Source organism: Anabrus simplex, chromosome 2 (assembly GCF_040414725.1).
Source record: "Anabrus simplex isolate iqAnaSimp1 chromosome 2, ASM4041472v1, whole genome shotgun sequence".
NCBI lineage: Eukaryota > Metazoa > Arthropoda > Insecta > Orthoptera > Tettigoniidae > Anabrus > Anabrus simplex.
In genome coordinates, this window is record NC_090266.1 from 587,959,995 (window position 1) to 587,979,767 (window position 19,773).

At 39.5% G+C, this 19,773-nt stretch overlaps 1 protein-coding gene across 1 annotated transcript in view; it reads right to left on the minus strand.

Annotated features, from left to right (window-relative positions):
* LOC136864237 (transmembrane protein 115) overlaps positions 1–17,760 on the minus strand; it is an 83,023-nt gene extending 65,263 nt beyond the window's left edge. The window contains exon 1 of the mRNA XM_067140972.2: positions 17,042–17,760. Within this exon, the coding sequence (XP_066997073.2) occupies positions 17,042–17,760 (719 nt within the window). The remainder of the gene's footprint in view (positions 1–17,041) is intronic.
* Between the last annotated feature and the right edge of the window lie 2,013 nt (positions 17,761–19,773).

The window sequence follows — 19,773 nt, forward strand, 5'->3', positions numbered from 1 at the left end:
CATTTCTACCATTGAAAGGGGCTACTGACTTCATGGAGACCGTGCAGAATTCTATCATGAAGAAATATCTGGATCTGCAGGCACAGTCTATCTTGTTAAATTAGTAATTATCTGAAAGGGAATCTGGGTATGATGAGATGAAAACAGTGAGTGCAGTTATTCAGGGGAGTGAGTCAGAGGTGAAATACTTATGCTAATGTGAATTGTCACAAGGTAGTGTTGTGAAAGCCATCGGTCCTGTAGTGTAGGAGTAGTGTGCTTGCCTCTTACCCACAGGGCCCAGTTCGATTCCCCGAGCAGTTCAGGGATTTTTTCCCTGGATCTGAGGGCTGTTTCGAGATCCACAAAGCCTACGTGATTACATAAGAGAAGTTATGTGATGGAGAGACCGGCTTTGTCATGCCTCGAACAGTAGTTATTTTTTTATATATTTAGTTATGGAACATTTCAGAAAAATGTATTCTCTCCACGAACTCATCCCAAAGTGCGGTTCGAAACCACTATCTCCCAAATACTGGATACTGGCCGCACTTGAGCGACTGTAGCTATCTGGCTCGGTCAGGCATAAAGTAAGGATTTGTTCCAACATTTCTTCTGAATCCAAACTGATCTTCTAACTAAGCTTCAACTTTTCTTCCACTCAACTGTAAATAATATGTGTTATAATTTTGTAACCGTGAGATACTAAACTTAGGGTGCAGTAGTTCTCACACCTGTCAGCACCTGCTTTCTTGGGAATAGGTATAACAACATTTTTTCTAAAGTCTGATGGCAATTCTGTATCATACATCTTCCACACTAAGTGGAATAAGCTTGCCATGCTGGTTTCTTCAAAGGCAGTCAATAGTTCTGAGGGTATGCCATCAATTCCAGGTGCCTTGTTCCTATTTAGGTCTTTAAAAGCTCTGTCGAATTTTGAACTCAAAATCGGGTCTCCCATTTCATCAGCATCAACAGCCTCTTCTTGTTCCAGAACTTTTATCATCTACTTCTTTCCCAAGATACAATTGAATCGTTCGTTGATGAAAGGCACTAAGTTCACATTTTTGTCAAATTTGTTTTACAGCGATTTTGCATTCTAAGAAGCAAGATGCATGTACTGGTGTTGAAAGGAACCATGTCCTGGTAGCGCTTGGGCCATTACCACAGCCATCAGGTTAGTTATTCCGTGTTGAAAGGAACTTAGTCTTGCAGTTAGTGCATTTCAACATGGAATGTCTACCAGCGCCAACCAACCTATGCAGAAAGTGCTGCTGTGTCTTGGATGTCAAGATAGGTGCGCTTGTTTCATTTGTTTACATAGATGTTGAATGTTGTCATTGACAATATATCCTACGTGGTTGTTGTGCTCTGCATATTATTAATCTTCTTCTTGCTGTGTTCTTAAAGATATTTTCATCATGGACAATGAAGTTATGGCAGGAAAGAAACGTAAACACAGAGAAGAAAATTATGCCAGGAATAAAGTAAAGCAATCAAGGGTAAAGGATATTGCATATACAAGCTATGCAGGAAAGGCAGTTCCTCAGAAAAGTATTGGACCTCCCTGCAGGTACGATGGAAATTATCGTTTTTACCTAAATATTACCTGTTCAACCATTTCACTTCCATAGAAGGGATTCAAACGATTACTGATACTGAATGGATGTCTTACAAAGAATTTACCTAGGTAACTTGTTTGTTTTAGGTTCAAGCATCACTGCTTCAATATATTGCAAGTAGAAGAAAGGCTGCAGATATTTAGTGCTTTTTACGATTATGAAACCAAAAATGAGCTGGATATCGACTTAAACGGTGAAGACCTAGGGGTGTTAATCAAGACGGAGAACGAACAAAAGTGGAACATGAATCAGCATATACACATTTTGTTCTTACAAATCAGGAGCGTCTGCAGGTCTGTAGGAATGCATTCAATAGTTTATACAGAGTAACGCAGAAGCGTGTATTCAGGATTGCTAAGCTATTGGCGAAAGCCCAGTGGACAAGAGAGGATTCAATAAGACGACGGATGCTATATCACGTGAAATCTCCACTGAAATTCGGGACCACATTCTCAAGTTTCCAGTCAAAACTTATCATTATAGGGGTAATGAAGTAAATTATTTGGATGCAAGGCTGAATCTTTAAAAAAATGCATGATTTATTTTGTTAGGAACATCCTAATCTTGAAGTAAAATATACATTTTATGCTGAATTATTTCAAAAGAACTACAGATTCGGTACACTCCAAATAGATGTGTGCAGTATCTGCGAAGCACTTGAAGTTAAAATGAAGTCTCCGCACTTTTCACAAAATGTTAAATTAGCAGCAACAAGTGAGCTAAATATTCACAAGCGCACAAGTCACAAATTTTATTCTTCTATGTTATCATGCTCAGAATCCTGCCAGTCTGATGATACAATCTGTGTTGCCTTTGACCACATACAAAATTTACCTCTAACTCATATACCTGTTCAGGAAATATTCTACCTAAGGCAGCTATGGGTACATGTATTTACAATACACAACCTCCAAGACAATAGTTCCAAAGTATACACGTATCATGAGGGGCAGGCCAAGAAAGGGGCCAATGAAGTGTGCACATTCATATTGGACTATCTCAGCAACGAGATTAAACCAGGCACGTAGAAACTTCACTTGTACTTGGATGCATGTCCAGGCCAAAATAGAAATCATTCATTTATTCGTTTCTGCATAAGCTTGGTTGAAGATAAACGATTCGAGGAAATTATTCACCGCTTCCCTATTAGAGGTAATTGCTTCCTGCCTTGCGATGGGGATTTTGGTGTTTTCAAGAAACAAATTAAGTGCTGTGACAAAATCTACACTCCAGAAGAATATTGTACAATCATTACTAACGTAAAAAGATGTTACAATAAAACTAGTGGAAGGAACTGACATCATTGATGTGGATGCATGGTGGCCTAAAGCATTATAGGAAAACAACTCTAAGTGACGAATCAACAGGGAAGGGCGTTCCTAGAAATGCGAAGGTGGTGTTTACTACTGCTTTGTTTTCCGAGTTCCAGTATTCTGCAGATCATCCTAGCAGAGTGATTGCTCGTCCTTTCATTAGGAGCATAGTCCTTCACCCATTCCATTTGTCTCAGCCTGGGCCAAGAAATGATTCATAAATCAGTTGGTGAAGGCCTATGAGAAAGGATGAGTACCAATCAAATCAACGAAAAAGGATGATCTCAAGAAAGTTCAAGGTTATGTCACGACTTCTGAGGTGAGTAAAGCATTCTTTGATGAATTACTAGAATGGCTGTGTCAGTGAAAAGGGTTTACCTGTCTTTTCTAACAGTATTACTTGTTTTACTAATATGCTTTTGTTCTTCAATATCTGTGAATACAGAGCAGCTGTTTTGTTAATAATGGGTTTATATAAACATACCACATAACAAAATAATAAACAATTCCATGTGATGTTTGCAGAAAATAACACTTAGGCCTATTCCATTAAGTTACCTTTTATTTTCATGCTTGCATATACATATATTCATTTAGAAATAAAGGAAATAAACCAAGAACGTAAATGTTATGTTATTGCTCGCTTACAGGTTCTGTTTGTTCCATATTCCAGTTACGTATTTAGTCAGTAAAAGTGTTAGTAACATACGAAACAATACAATTTTTACTTTATTATAATTGTGTGTGTGTGTGTGTGCACTTGACACGTACAAACAATTATGACTCATATTACAACACAAGTTTTTTGTGTTTAACTCAAAACTTTAAAAATTGGACTTAGTGCCTTTCAACAATGCGCTATTCAATTGTTTAATAAGTTCCTGCCATCTTTCTGTCTTATCTCCTTTCCCTAAAAGTGGCTTTTCATTTGAGTTCTTAAGGGGTGACCCCACTGAGTTTTTAAGCTAAAATCGTCCAAAAACCAAAATTAAGGTGTTTGCCCTAAAAGTTACCCATGGGGCAGGTAGCGATATATATATTTTTCGTGTGTGGCCATTTTTAAATGTCATGCTGAGGTATTTAAAAATTCCTTCGAAAGGTCAAGCCCATTTCCTCTATGAATACCTTTGGAATTTCACTGGATTTCATAATCCCGCTTTTGAATTTCTGATGATTCCTGGTGTACTGGTCTGTGTTGTCATCTGTGGACTTTTTCTGTAGTTGTGTACACAGAGGAACATTAGAAATTAACCCTTTCCCCATTATAGTCGACAAATCATGTCAAGCAGAAAATATCCACCGCATGTGTCTTGTATTTACATTTGCCGAGGAATATTTCAATCTTCAAAGTTCAGCTTGGGTTCATCGTGTTAGATTTACCATTAACTGTTAACTGGAATTAGTAAATTAAAACTCGTATATTATGTGGCTTACCATAATGGAATATACAAACAATTTTCATTGAAAACTATTCTAATCTATTCAACATTCAAACATCGATCATCACTGTTAGCAGTATGTTTTTTATATACAAGGGCTTTTTTTTGTTTTTTTGCTAGTTGTTTTATGTCGCAACAACACAGATAGGTCTTACGGCGACTATGGGACAGGGAAGGGCTAGGAGTGGGAAGGAAGCGGCCGTGGCCTCACTTATGGTACAGCCCCAGCATTTGCCTAAAAAGCATCTTCAGGGATGCCGACAGTCAGGGTTCGTTGTAATGTTAATAATGTTAATTGCTTTACGTCCCACTAACTACTCTTTTACGGTTTTCGGAGACGCCAAGGTGCCGGAATTTAGTCCCCCAGGAGTTCTTTTACGTGCCAGTAAATCTACAGACATGAGGCCAACGTATTTGAGCACCTCCAAATACCACCGGACTGAGCCAGAATCAAACCTGCCAAGTTGGGGTCAGAAGGCCAGCGCCTCAACCGTCTGAGCCACTCAGCCCGGCAGCCAGGGTTCGAACCGACTATCTCCCAAATACAAGCTCACAGCTGCACGCCTCTAACCGCACAGCCAACTCGCTCAGTCATCAATCAGGTTTAATATTTCCCTACTTATCCACTGATTCCTACTTGATCTTTCCTTTCTTTCTACTACTTCTTCAGCAGCCCTGCTGATCTCGTTCTCTATGACAGTCCACTTTTTTCTTTTTTTTTTTTACAAGCTGCTTTACGTCGCACCAACACAGATAGGTCTAATGGCGACGATGGGGCAGGAAAGGGCTAGAAGTGGGAAGGAAACAGCCGTGGCCTTAATTTAGCCTGGTATGAAAACGAGAAACCATCTTCAGGGCTGTCAACAGTGGAGTTCTTTTCTTTTCTTTTTTTTCTTGCTAGTTGCTTTACGTCGCACCGACACAGATAGGTCTTATGGAGACGTTGGGACAGGAAAGGGCTAGGAGTGGGAAGGAAGCAGCCATGGCCTTAATTAAGGTAAAGCCGCAGCATTTGCCTGGTGTGAAAATGGGAAACCACGGAAAACCATTTTCAGGGCTGCCGACAGTGGGGTTCGAACCTACTATCTCCTGAATACTGGATGCACTTAAATGACTGCAGCTATCGAGCTCGGTAGTCCACTCTTCATCTATTGTGTTTCCTTAAGCCTTTTCTTTTAATCCTTGTGCATTTTATTCCTTGAAACAATCACTCACATTCTTTTCTTTCAACTAATCTAGATCCCATCTTTTTGTGTTCCTTTCTTTCTTCAATTTCTTCATATTCAGTAGACACTTCATAATGAGTAAGTTGTGATCAGAGTCTATATCTCCTGGCGAGGTCTTGCAATCCAGCACCTGGATTCTGAATCTCTGCCCCTAATCATAATGAAGTCTATTTGATAGCTTCCTGTGTCTCCATGTCTCACCCACATATACAGCCGTCGTTTGTGGAGTTTGCACCAAGTATAAGCGAGGAATAAATTATGATCAGTGCAGTGTTCAACTAGCCGACCTCCTCTTCCATTCCTTTGTCATAGTTCAAATTCTCCTATGGCATTACCTTCCCTTCGTTGGCCTACCACTGCATTCCAGTCTCCCATCCTTTTACATATTGTATTAGCTGCCTCTGTGGATCAGTGGTAGAGTGTCGGCCTCCGGATCCCAAGATAGCGGGTTTAAACCCGGCAGAGGTAGTCAGATTTTTGAAGGGCGGAAAAAAGTCCATTCAACACTCCATGTCGTACGATGTCGGCATGTAAAAGTTCTCTGGTGACGCATTTGGTGTTTACCCGACAAATTCATTAAATCTCTGCCATAGACGCCCAAGAGAGTTTCGGTTTACTCAGTCTGCCACCTAGCGGGCCTAGAGTAAAACAAAACTCGAAATTGAGACAGCCAGATGGCATCAAATTGAAATGTCTGCACACGGTAGCTGAGGCCATAGGATTATTATTATACATATTGTATTAAATCTTCTATCTCTTCATATATTCTTTTGATTTCTTCATCATCTAATGAACTAGTAGGTATAGAGTCCTGCACTAATGTAGTGGGCATTGGCTTTGTGTGTATCTTGACAACAATAATTGGTTCACTATGCTGGTTGCAGTAGTTTATCTGCTGCCCTATTTTCTTATGCATCATTATGCCAACTCCTGTATTTCCCATGTTTGATTATGTGTTGATAATTCTGTCGTTGCCTGACCAAAAATTCTGCTCTTCCTGCAAATTTACTTCATTTATGAAAACTACATCTAACTTTAGTCTATCCATTTCCCTTTTCAAATTCTCTAACCAACCACAACAAATCAAACATCTAACATTCTACGCTCTGACTTGCAGTATGTCAGTATTTGCCTCCCTGATGATGGCTTTGTCAGTACATCATTCATTCATACAGAAAGATCTTCATGTCCTCAGGAGTTAGTTACAGCTGTAGTTTCCCATTGCTTCAGCCGTGTAGCAGTATCAGCACAGCTAAACAATGATATACTGTATATTACTACACGGTCATATCAGTCAATCATCCAGACTGCTGCCCTTGCAAATTAGGTAAGGCTGCTAAACTCTTTTTTATGAACCATTCGTTAGCCTGGTCTCTTGACAGATACCCATCCAATATGGTTGCACCTATGGCTCGCCTATCTGCTTCACTGTGACGCGTGTCCCCACCATGGCAATGTCACATGGTTCACAGTGGAGGTTCTAAGTCATATTTATGTCAAAAGTAAAAGCAACACATTTTGAGTCAACAGCATAGAAAACTTTGTCTTCACAGGCATATAAAGCCAGTGCAATGAAAGTGTGAGGAAAATATTATTGGACATATTATCCTATAAATAACCTGTTAACCCGATTTGAGCCAAATCAGAAGCGATACACTGGTTAGGACCATTTGTCGAGGTCAGCCTCACATCTCAGGGACAATGGATGATTACGGAGTGTTACCAGAATTAAAATGAAAGGGAAGGCCACCAAACTACCATCTTAGCTACTCAGCCCAGCAACTGTAGTTTCTACAACTTTTGTTATATACAGATTTTAGATGAAATAAGTATTTCCAGGGATATTTGGAAGTTTGTGAAAACTGTAATAATTGTAATTATTTGTAAGGTAAAAGTGCATGCAACATGAAAAATGGGAAATAATGTTTTACACAAATTTTATAATGTTCAGCTTATCAATACAGCTAAGTTTAATACTGTTATGAATAAAACACTGTGTTTTATTACTCTAATTTAATTCTATGATGACCCAATAAGTACACGCATATATATAGGCCTACAAACATTACATTCAATCATGAATGACCACACTCTGATAATTGTGTCCATTTACAAGTATCTCAAGCAGGACTCTAGCTGGACAGTCTTTTCTTGGTATAGCACTATAATTCTGACTGACAGGCTAACTTTCATTCACTTTCTCTCACACTCTGCTCAGTCACCACACTCATTCCAACTGGCTCGAATACAGCGCTGCTGACCCCTACAACACACAATGACTGTTCCTTTGCTTGACATCTGATGTGTACAGTAATTCATACATTCAACACAGAAGCTCACAGAAAACTGTTTAAAAGGCCCTTCCCCTTCTCTACTGACATAAAACTGACATATTTGAGCACCTTTGAATACCACCGGACTGAGCCAGGATCGAAACTTCCAAGTTAGGGTCTGAATGCAAGCGTCTCAAACCATCCGAGCCACTCAGCTCAGCATGCACGAGAGTTCTTTATGGCAGCCAGTGTGCTATAAAGTCTACTACATGAAAGCTCAGTTCCATAGGAAAATAATATTGTTCTGTATTCTACATTGTTTCCTTTCCTTTAGAGGTAGTATATACTTGTGTTTTTATTCTGCGCAGATTGGGAACGGAATGTATTTCTTTTGACTGCTGGGAATTACATCATATCTGATTATGTGTCAGCGAACAGCAATGCTAGTAAATGTTCAGGTAATGGCATTTGTTACATTTAGGCCTAATTAGTTTATAAAAGTAAACGTACTTCTGGGGGCAAGCTGGCGGGTCCCTGATTACTGTAATGAACACATCTCTCCTGTAAATGGAATTCTACTTAAGATTTGCAATTCTACCACAACCTTTACAATGTGTGAATATGTTAAACAACACAACTGTAGGCTGTGTACGGGTATCATGAGCACTGTAAAATTATGCTGGCTTGGAGATGCTTCTTAAGAGCCATTATGAAAATTTAGTAATAATTATCAGGAACACTGATAGTTTACTTTAGTTAATTGCACACGTTAAAATTCAGCATGAATTTAATAACATATTTATCACTTCTAGCACTATATCACCTGGGATTTACAAGTTTTGCGAGATAAAGTTTGCACGCGACTAGCAGCTAGTAGCCATGTTAGTGGCAAGACCATTGGCTACTGAAAAAATATGTGATAGAATATGAGATACGTCTGAACAGTGACAAGACCACTGGTCTAGACTGTTTAGGTCCGGTTACTGACAAGACGAATGGGCTGGATTGGTAAGGTCTGGCTTGTGACAAGATCATTGGACTGGGGGCGGGCCATTAGTCCCCATGTTGGAGCTGCAAAGCAACCCACAGGACTCTAGTATCCCCTATGAAAGTACTGACCAGTTATCAGACCACTTATTATTGACAAGACCACTGGGTACGTACATCACAAATACTGCAACTATCTTACATCCGACACATGACACGTCACTTTCAAGTGCTGTGGTTTCAATTATTTTCACAGGATATGGTAACACTGGGCCACAAATGATCTCTATTCGAGATCATAGGAACTGCCCTGCAGCAAACAGAACATAGAAAATGGATGCCTTTCTGAGACTGACACAGCATCTGCTTCAATTTTTTCTATATAAGCTTAAGTAAGAATACTTCTAGGGGCAGGTTGGTGGGTCCCAGGCAAGCACAAAGGAAGGGTATCCCCTCTCATCTACTTTAGGTATAAACTTTCTTCAGCTTATCCCAGGTATTTCTGGGGTCGCTGGAGCCACCCAGGCTCATTTTTGTTTTGGTTTGGGGTTTAACGCCGGATGCCCTTCCTGACACCACATAATTTTTAATATGAAAATCTCCAATCAGGATTGACCGGTAATCGAACATCAGCATTCTGGCGGGAACCCAGAAACTAAGCCACTGAGTTCCATCTACTTTGGGTATCATTTCATAAAATTTTTGCATGATTTTCACCTTCCTAAAAATGGGAACAAGCTACCAATAATGTGTAACCACTTAAAAACAATTAGCCAACATGACATCAGTTCCATTCCTCGTAAAAGAGAGACTGTACAGTAAAACAAACCTGCCTCCAACAGAGATCAAATCAATTAGGCTATACTCCTATAGACTTTCTTGAAGTCCACTGCTCTATGAATCATGCACACACTAAAAAAAAAAGTGATCATGATTCCCATACTGATGAAAACATAACTTTTTTACTCGTTTAACGTCGCACTAACACATCAAAGGTTTTCAGTGGCGGAAGAATGGGAAAGGACTAGGGCTGAGAAGACAGCAGCCGTGGCTTTAATTATTAAATTAAGGTACAGTCCCAACTTTTGCCTGGTGTGAAAATGGGAAACCAAAGAAAACCATTGTCAGGGCTGCTGATGGTGGGATTCGATCCCAAACTTAACAAACGTTGCTGTACTGAGTTTATGTGAGTTTGATCACATTATGTTCAAGGAAACACTCTAAAAGTTTATTTTATTTTAACTAACCACAGGCTCAACCAGAATTTTAAAAAGCACATGATAATTGCTGCTAGGTATACCTACATTGATAAATTGTCCATTTATGAAATGACAGTTTCATAGTGACCAAATATTCAATATTTTACTAGCCAGTACAAGTTGTATTTTAATTAAAACTGTAATTAATGATTTAGTACCCCTAATCTCATGTAATTTATGCCATGTTTGATGAAGGAGAGTCCATCACAACACTGTTCTTTGAGTTTAGATTGATGCTTTTACGGCCCGTAATTGTAGAACACAGGAAATGGCTGAATTTTAGAGACTGACACAGTGTCTGTTTTAATCACAAATACATGCCATGAAAGCTTGATCTAAACATGTCTCCTGTTCTTTGAGGTTCTACCATACTCAAGTTTAAAATGCACAAAATGCATTCCACTATAAAACATGTTCAGGCCCTATTACACCTCATTTTCGTTTAGGTGTGAATTTTTCTTTACAAATAGAAATTGTACGTAATTCTTATGATAATGACTATTGTTTTAAGGTGATAACACCCAGGTCATTGGCCCATTCTTATGTTATTTACTAACTTACAGCCTATTAGAATTTACAACACTACAGTTCAAAGGTTTTAAACATTAATACCAGAAAATCGAATTCATATCTTGATGACACCAAATTCAAGTAAGTCCAGCTATGTTTCTTTTCTAACAACAAGCAGCTAGGCAATGAGGTGGCCCTTGTTGCTTTGAAGGCATCCATAGAGATCTTGCAAAGCCATGTGCATTGTCTAAGAATAAGGGAAATATATCCAAAATTTGGATAAAATTATGGGTCGTGGTGTGTATTACTATAGTCATATCCCAGTTCGTGAATCATGGGCAACAGCTGAGTGGCCTAGTAAGTGGGCCTGAGAATCGGGATACCAGTTACTAATATGTAATAGAAATGGGAATCTTGGACATAATCTGAGTCATGGCCCTCGTGCTCAGGCAGCTAGGACTATACAATCCACCGGTTGTCCCTAACCCATCTAAGCAGAGATCCTCACTCAGACTATGTAGAAGGGAGTATCCTGCTTCACAGAATTTTCAATGAGCATGCTCCGAACGCTTTATGCATGCCTCGAACCTATTGGAGTAACGGAGTCCCACTCCCATTTGATAGGTAAGGGGCTCCATGGAAACAACTTTGGCGAATGAAATGGAATTCAATGTGGAGCTATCAATATTAATGGGGCTTACAGAAGAAAGAAAAGTAGAACTGCCTGAGTCAGCAAGAAGATACATATGAATGTGTTAGGAGTTAATGATATTTGGTTAAGGGGTATAACGAGGAAGAGATAGGAGATTATAAAGTGCACTTTGCGGATGTTGAAAAGGAAGGTCAGAGTGTGGGGTAGGACTGTTCATCAGGTATACTACTGCACACAACATAGTTTCTGTAGGCACGTAAATGAGTAAATTATGTTGGTAGATTTGGCAGTTGGAGGAATTAGGGTGAGAATTGTCTCATTCTATTCAACGTGTGATGGTGCAGATGAGGATGAAGTTGACAAGTTATACAAAGCATTCATAGTCAGGATCAACAGCAAGGATAGGATAGTGTTAATGGACGATTTCAATGTGAGAGTTGGAAATGGAACTGAAGGATATAGTGATCTGTAAATATGGGGAAAATATGCAAGCTAACAGGAATGAGAAGCAATTGCTGGTCTTCTGTGCTAGTGTGGGATTAGCAGTTACGAATAAATTCTGCAAGCATAAGGCTATTCGCCGATGCACATGGGAGAATATGGACACTGGATTCATAATAGACTATATTGTAATAGACTTTGTATCCAGGAAGTCTGTTAGGAATGTGCAGGTTTTCCGGGGATTTTTCGATGTTATGGAACACCATCTGATCTGTAGAGAACTAGGAGAGAAAAAATGAAATCCACTTGCAGATAAATAAGGGTAGAAAAACTCCAGGACAAGAAAATTAGACAGAAGTACATATAATCTGTGGAATGTTCCAAACAATAGACGGTAAGCAGATTGAGGACTACAATAGAGAAAGAGAATGGGTGGCATAGGCTACAGGGATGCTGTAATAGAAACAGCATGGGAATACCTACAAACAACTGGGTATAAAGATGTGAAAAACGAACAACTTGGTGGAATGATGAAATGAGAGCAGTTTGTAAACGTAAAAGGAAGGCGTAACTGAAATGGCTGCAAGAAACAAACGGTGCAGATGGGGAATTGTACAAAGAAAAAAAAAGAAGCAGAAGAAAACAAATAGACCTACTTATTGATTCCAAGAAGAAGTCGTACGAAAATTTTGGTAATAACCTGGAAAGGCTAGGTCAAGCAGCAGGAAAACCCTTCTGGACAGTAAACAAAAAACCCAGAAAGGGAGAGGGGAAAAAGGGAAATGAATAGTGTTTTGGGTAAATCAAGTGAACTCATAATAGTTACCAGGGAATCACTGGACAGGTGGAAGCAATATTTTTGAAAACCTTCCCAACGTAAAATCAAATCTTTCTGGTGATGTCGCGAACAACCGAGCTCCTTGGCAGGAAGACATGGTGCTGGTGAAATTATACTGGAGGAAGTGAAAAGGATGGAAAAATAAACTCCACTGTCATAAAGAAGCAGGAATAGACAAAATTAGACCTGAAATGGTGAAATATAGTGGGTAGGAGGGATGAAATGCCTTCATAGAACAATATCAAGGTATCTCAGTGATCGGTATACCAGGCAAGGTTTTTGCTAGGATTTTGAGAAGGAAGGGTGCAATCAGCATTTGAGAGTATGTTAGATGAAAAACAGTGTGGATTCAGACCACAGAGGGGCTGTCCACATCAGATTTTCAGTATGCGCCAGATAACTGAAAAATGCTAAGAGAGGAATATAGTTATAGTTATATTCCTTAGATGTAGAGAAGGCATATGAGAGAGTACCGAGGGAAAAGATGTTTGCCATACTGGAAGACTATGGGATTAAGAGTAGATTATTAAAATCAATCAAAGGCATTTAGGTGGACAATTTGTCTACAGTGAGAATTGATGGTAGAATGAGTTCTTGGTTGAAGGTATTTACAGGCGTATGACGAGGATGCAATCTTTTACCTTTATTGTTCATAGTTTACATGGATCATCTACTGAAAGGTATTAAGTAGCAGGGAGGAATTCAGTTCTGTGAAAATATAGTAAGCAGTTTGGCCTATGCTGACAACTTGGTCTTAGTGGCAGTTTGTGCTGAAAGCCTGCAGTCTAATATCTTGGAACTTGATAATAGGTACAACGAGCACGATATGAAAATTAGCCTTTTCAAGACTAAATTGATGTCATTAGGTAATATTCAAGAGAACTGAATGTCTCGATTGGGGATACAAAGCTGGAAGAGGTGGATAACATCAAGTATTTAGGATGCGTGTTCTCCAGGATGGTAGTAGGCCTATAGTAAGTGAGATGAATCAAGGTGCAGTAAAGCTAACGCAATGAGCTCGCAGTTGCGATCAACAGTATTCTGTAAGGGTCGTATTCATGAACTAGAATTTGACTTCGACTTACGTAAGTTTGCTTAGTTGAGTTTCGTGGAAGTCTGTTTCATAGACGCAACTTTTACAAAGTAGACTCTGGCGTAAGTAAACTTTGGTAAGTTACGATGTGAAGAATTGGATATGAAGTTGGCAATGAAAACAATGGAAGAGCAGTGTAGCATCTCCCATCACTCAATGTTTTTTCTTAATAAAGAGGTAGATGAAGAAGAAATTCAGCTGTTTCCTGCGTTATAGATCGCATTGGACTCTAAAATCAATCCAATCCAGTTAAGTGAATAGAGTTAATTTTTATTTCTCGAAGATGGATGGAAAGACAAAATTGCCTGCCTTCAACAACTATGAAAGGGAGGTGTTACTAGAACTAGTGAAAGAGAAGAAAGATATAGGCTAGTTGGAAATGAAATCAACAAACTTCATCTCGTGGTTGACTATGCCCTGACAATTGAAACTAAAAATCCCTTTCCTATTACGGAAAACCTCAGCATGGTTGCCACCTGGACTTATTCTCCAACCACTCCAGGGAATCGGGATCTCTCATACACACACGTTGCGCATTATTTTGACATTCAGCTTCATTTGGGAACAAAACAAACTGTGGTCTCTTTCGGGCAGTTAGGATCGATATTCTTCTGATTATTCTACATACTGAGGGCTTGCCTACTCCTCGTAAATCAGCGGAATCAATTTGGAAGTTACATGAAAGCCATGGAAGTCGTAAATCAGCGGAATCAATTCGGAAGTTACATGAAAACTATGGAAGTGTGAAAGGCTATTGTATTTACCATAAGATAACATGATAAAGTGCAAAAACTGTGCCCTATAGAAACAATAATTTTACTCTTACCTGTAGTATAATATCTTAACGACTGGGCGTGTTGTCCGTGCGGTTAGGGGCGCACGGCTGTGAACCTGCATTCGGGAGATAGTGGGTTCGAACCCCACTGTCGGCAGCCCTAAAGATGGTTTCCTGTGGTTTCCCATTTTCACACCAGGCAAATGCTGGGGGGGCTGTACCCTAATTAAGGCCACGGCTGCTTCCTTCCCATTCGTTGGTCTTTCCTATCCCATCGTCGCCATAAGACCTATCTGTGTTGATGAGACGTAAAGCAAATAGCAACAAAAAAAAAAAAATCTTAACGAAATTAACAATTGTATTATTGGAGGTAGGCTATGGGTGATCCTCGATTATTATATTTCTGTAATTAGTCTTCAAACATCGTCAGTACACACATCTAATACTGTACGTTTGTTGAATCTATATCGTTTTTCTGAACTCATTTTCTGTATAAAATTCAACTGGGTTCCGTGCATCTCTTATAACACGCCGAGGATTAGGCACAACGTACTGAATAATTTCCTGGGTCTCTACAATTTCGTCTACAAAATTAACTACACCAGCAATATCTGCCATTTTATTATTTTTCTGATCTCAGGGTCTACTGAAGTATGGAACATCGGCGAATTGGAAGTAAAGTCGCCATCTAAGTTTAAGTCTAAGTCAAAGTATCGTTCATGAATACGACCCTAGGAAGGACGTCAGTTCGCGAATTAAACTATTTCTACAACAGTCTGTTTTCAGACCAACTTTGCTTTACGGAAGTGAAAACTGGGTGGATTCAGGATATCTTATTCATAAATTAGAAGTAACAGACATGAAAGTAGTGAGAATGATTGCTGGCACAAACACGTGGGAACAATGGCAGGAGGGTATTTGGAATCAGAAGATAAAGGCTACCGGTAAATTAGGAACGAACTCAATGGATGAAGCCGTACGCTTTAGTGGTGGGGTCATGTGAGGCTAATGGAGGAGGATAGATTATCCAGGAGAATAAGGGACTCTGTTGTGTGTTTTTTTTTTTTTTGCTAGTGTCTTTACGCTGCACCGACACAGATAGGTCTTATGGCGACGATGGAATAGGAAAAGCCTAGGAGTTGGAAGGAAGCGGCCGTGGGCTTAATTAAGGACTTTTCTGGTTCAACCTACTTGCTGTACTTCTGAAAACAGCACACTGCAATTAAAACCGACATTAAATCTATCCAAGTATCTGACCCATTTGCAACTTCTGGTCTAAAGCCTACTCTAATAATAGAGTAGACTCCAGAAATCTCCGTTGCAGATATTTTGTCATGTAAACATGATAAATAAATTTGGTTATGGTACACCCATTACAGGCCATTATAGGGTAAAAAAAATACCCATGAACATTACACAACTTACATGAATATTGACAAAATAACTAACGATGGCAGAAGTGAGGAGAACATAAAATGCAGACTAGCACAAGCAAGGAAGAGCTTTCTTACGAAAAGAAATTTGCTCACTTCAAACACTGGTATAGGAATCAGAAAGATGTTTTTGAAGACTTTCGTGTGGAGCGTGGCATTGTATGGAAATGAAACATGGACAATAACTAGTTCAGAAAGAAAGAGAACAGAAGCTTTTGAAATATGGTGTTACAGAAGAATGCTGAAGGTGAGATGGATAGATCGAATCACGAATGAAAAGATACTGAATCGAATTGGTGAGAGGAGATCGATTTGGCAAAATTTGACAAGAAGAAGAGATAGAATGATAGGACACATCTGAAGACACCCAGGACTTGTGCAGTTGGTGTTTGAAGGAAGTGCAGGTGGTAAGAACAGTAGGGGTAGACCAAGGTATGAATATGACAAGCAGATTAGAGCAGATGTAGGATGCAGTAGTTACGTAGAAATGAAAAGGTTAGCACAGGATAGGGTGGCATGGAGTGCTGAATCAAACCAGTCTATGGACTGATGACTCAAACAACAACATGAATATTGACTCGAAAGTCTATTTCTCATTCTATCATCCAAGATAAATGATTGTCATCACAAATAAGTTACGTTTACGTTTTTGCAAAACTGTTGAACGTGGGTGTCACTGGCATTCACCGGAAGGTCACATCTCGAGCAACGGTAATATTTAAATGTACACATGTCACAACCAAGTCTAACGCCTTATGCCTCACTTCACCCGTCATCTATGTAGGCCTAGTATAGACAGACCAATATTACTAAAATAACATACACACGTAAACGAAGTCAAACCCCATATCTTGCTCTGCTCAGCATATATACTGAGGGGATGCCAATAATCTGACCTTTTGCATGAATTCTCCATTACCAGTAGCTATAGTTTTGATGACTGTTACCCAACATTCATCACAACACTAAACTGACACTCACCATTCCAAAGATTTACTAACATTTTGAAAAGTAATGGCCACTTGCAGATCTCATAAATGAAATTCATTCCTGTACCAGTAAAGTAGCCTATAATACAGGTTAGAATTGACCAACATTTACAGACATATGCCAATTAGTCCTAGCTACTTTCTACTTCTTTCTTTTCCACAAAGGCAGTTAATTACTAAAACGCTGCTTTGGACAAGAACACAAGACTTACCTGGCAAAACAGAAATTATCAGCCATGTCACCTCTAGTCCCATTACTATGACGTTGGTAGAATCTCAAGTAAGTCCAGCTTACAAGGAGACCCGACATAAACATTGTAGGGTACGTTCCCTCCAGTAATCCAACAAGCCACAAGATTAAAGACACAAAAAATACACTCAAAGGAATGTTTCTATTCGTGAGTTTTCCAAGAGGGGTTTTAACAAGTAAATGATTAGGCATTATTTGCTTGACAGCCACTGAAACACCAGCTATGTAACCCGCTAATCCATGAATATGCACTGTAAACAGTAAATCCGTATTAAACGTACACATGTACAAAACTAGGTAAAATAAGCCACTGATTATTGCTACACCGACATTAACAATTACAAAAAAGGTCATCATCTCCAAGGCACCCCATAGTGGTTCTATTAGTTTTCCGCACAAACCTACAGTAATGATATCCACACACACTTCCCAAAAATGTAACTCCAAGAAACAAAATGTGAAGGAAGTCCATATCCAAGACACTAGTGGGAAACCCGGTGTGACACTCAGAAGTTTTACAGCCTGTTCGGAATATGACAGAAAATATCCACACAACACAACTATGCAAATGAATTTCACTGATGCACTCGTATTCCCCAAAAGAGCAAGGAATTGTTGTCTAATAAACGGTATGTTTTTACTGAACCCTCTCACAGAAGCCATTTTTAACCAACATGGCATGATGACAGTTGTGATGAAAAATATGAGAATATCTATGTTCCAAACAAGTTCCCAGTCATGAGAATATCAGTATACAAAATATCATGATTCCGAAACCAAGGAATATATAGCTCCCAAATAAATCAAGCTTATGGATAAAATTCGGTCAGTAATTAATTAATTTCTTATTATTTCATACTTAACCTACAATACTTTATCTCTTGCTTCGTCACATTGACGCAAGTATGCGGAGTGTACAGCTGGGGCCTATTCCACAAAAGTATGGTCTTGTACATTACAAGTTACTAGTGCGGGTTCTTGTAATGTATGGCGTTGTATATTTCTGTTCCACAAAAGATTGAAAGTCTCTTGTTTATTACCAGTGAATTGTTACAAGTTTTACAAGTGACGACATATCAATAGGCACCGCATATTACGTCATTGCATGAATCAGCTGCTTATCTTCGCATTCCATTCGTAGAATTATTAGTTCATCCGTGTGTCTCGTACGGTGCGGATCGTTCTTTGGTTGCAGTCTGGTGTTTACTTGTGGTGACAAGTGGTGTGTGAAAGCTGGGCGAGTGTGTGACCGTGTAAGCTTCGGCGATGGATACCGATAGTGGAGGAGATGAGGCACCGGATCCCTCACCCAGTGACAATGTTGGTCATGAAGAAACTGTGTCTATGCAAACTGATTTGATTATTCTCAATTCAAATACGCATTCATTACAGCAGCCCTTACAATCTCAACAGTCTAATGACGCTCAGCCACCTCCTCCACCTCCTGTGGAGTTGGAGGTTTATCAACAAGCTCATTTTGGTCCATTTATTGTCTTTGTTGAATCAACTAAATCAAAAAACATTGGTGGGCTGCATCCCGTGGCGCTTGGGTGATTGTTTTACGATAATGATATTTTAGTAAAAGGTATAACACCCAAAGGACGAAATAGATTATTGGTGGAATTTAGTTCCGCGATCCAAGCTAATTCCTTTCTACGTCATTCAATGCTTAAAACTCACTCTTTGAAAGCGTATATTCCCAGCTCCAATATCTTCCGCGTTGGACTTATACGCGGTGTTGAAAAGAACGTTTCTGATTCTGACATTCTTAAATACCGGTACCTTAAATCTGATGTTCGGGTCAAATCGGTCAAGCGGCTTAACCGTAAGGTTGTGGAGCCCAGTGGAGTGAGCTACGTTCCTACTGGAACTGGAGTTAAGATTGTTTTTTGCTCTCAGATTCTTCCCCAATACGTCTCATTGTTTCAAGTGCATTTTGAAGTTCACCCTTTCATATTAAAAACTGCCAGGCTAAGTCACCCCGATGTGGGCATTGTGCGTTACATCATCTTACATCTGAGTATCAAGAAAATGTTCGCCGATGTGTTCACTGTCATCAGGAACATTATACTGGCTCATCAAACTGTCCTGCTCATCAGCAGCAAACTGCTCTTAAAAAACTTATGTGTACTGAAAGTCTATCCTTTTCCGAGGCATTTGCTAGAATGCCCTCGACCCAATTTGACATGTCCAATAATACCCATAATTTTCCACCTCTTCATTCTACTCGTTCTTCTATACCCGTGGAAACCCCCAGAAAACGTAAATTTACTCAGGTGGTTATGAAAGAGTCCCGTGCCCTTCCACCACCTGCTTTTGATAAGTCTGGGTATCTCAATCTCATCAGACCCAATCCAGTGTCTTCACATACCTCGGTCTTTCCATCCACTTCATCTTCATCCTCGCCGTCCCCTATTCCGTCTACGTCCCATAATTCTCAGTGTTTCCCTTCAGCTCCTTCTCAATCATCTAGTTCCCCTATGCTACGCCAAAAGGCTCATCTCCAACTTCTACAACTTATTCAATTATTAGGGAACCAGCCATAGGTTACACGTACACTCTATAAGCTTCGTGATTGTGTGCACATTATGTTCTCTTTAGATGCTACGAATCTTGCAGTGGAGTGCTAGGAGTATTCCTTCTAAACGGTATGAGTTACCGGTACAATTTTTGATAAATGAAATTTCCCCTTTC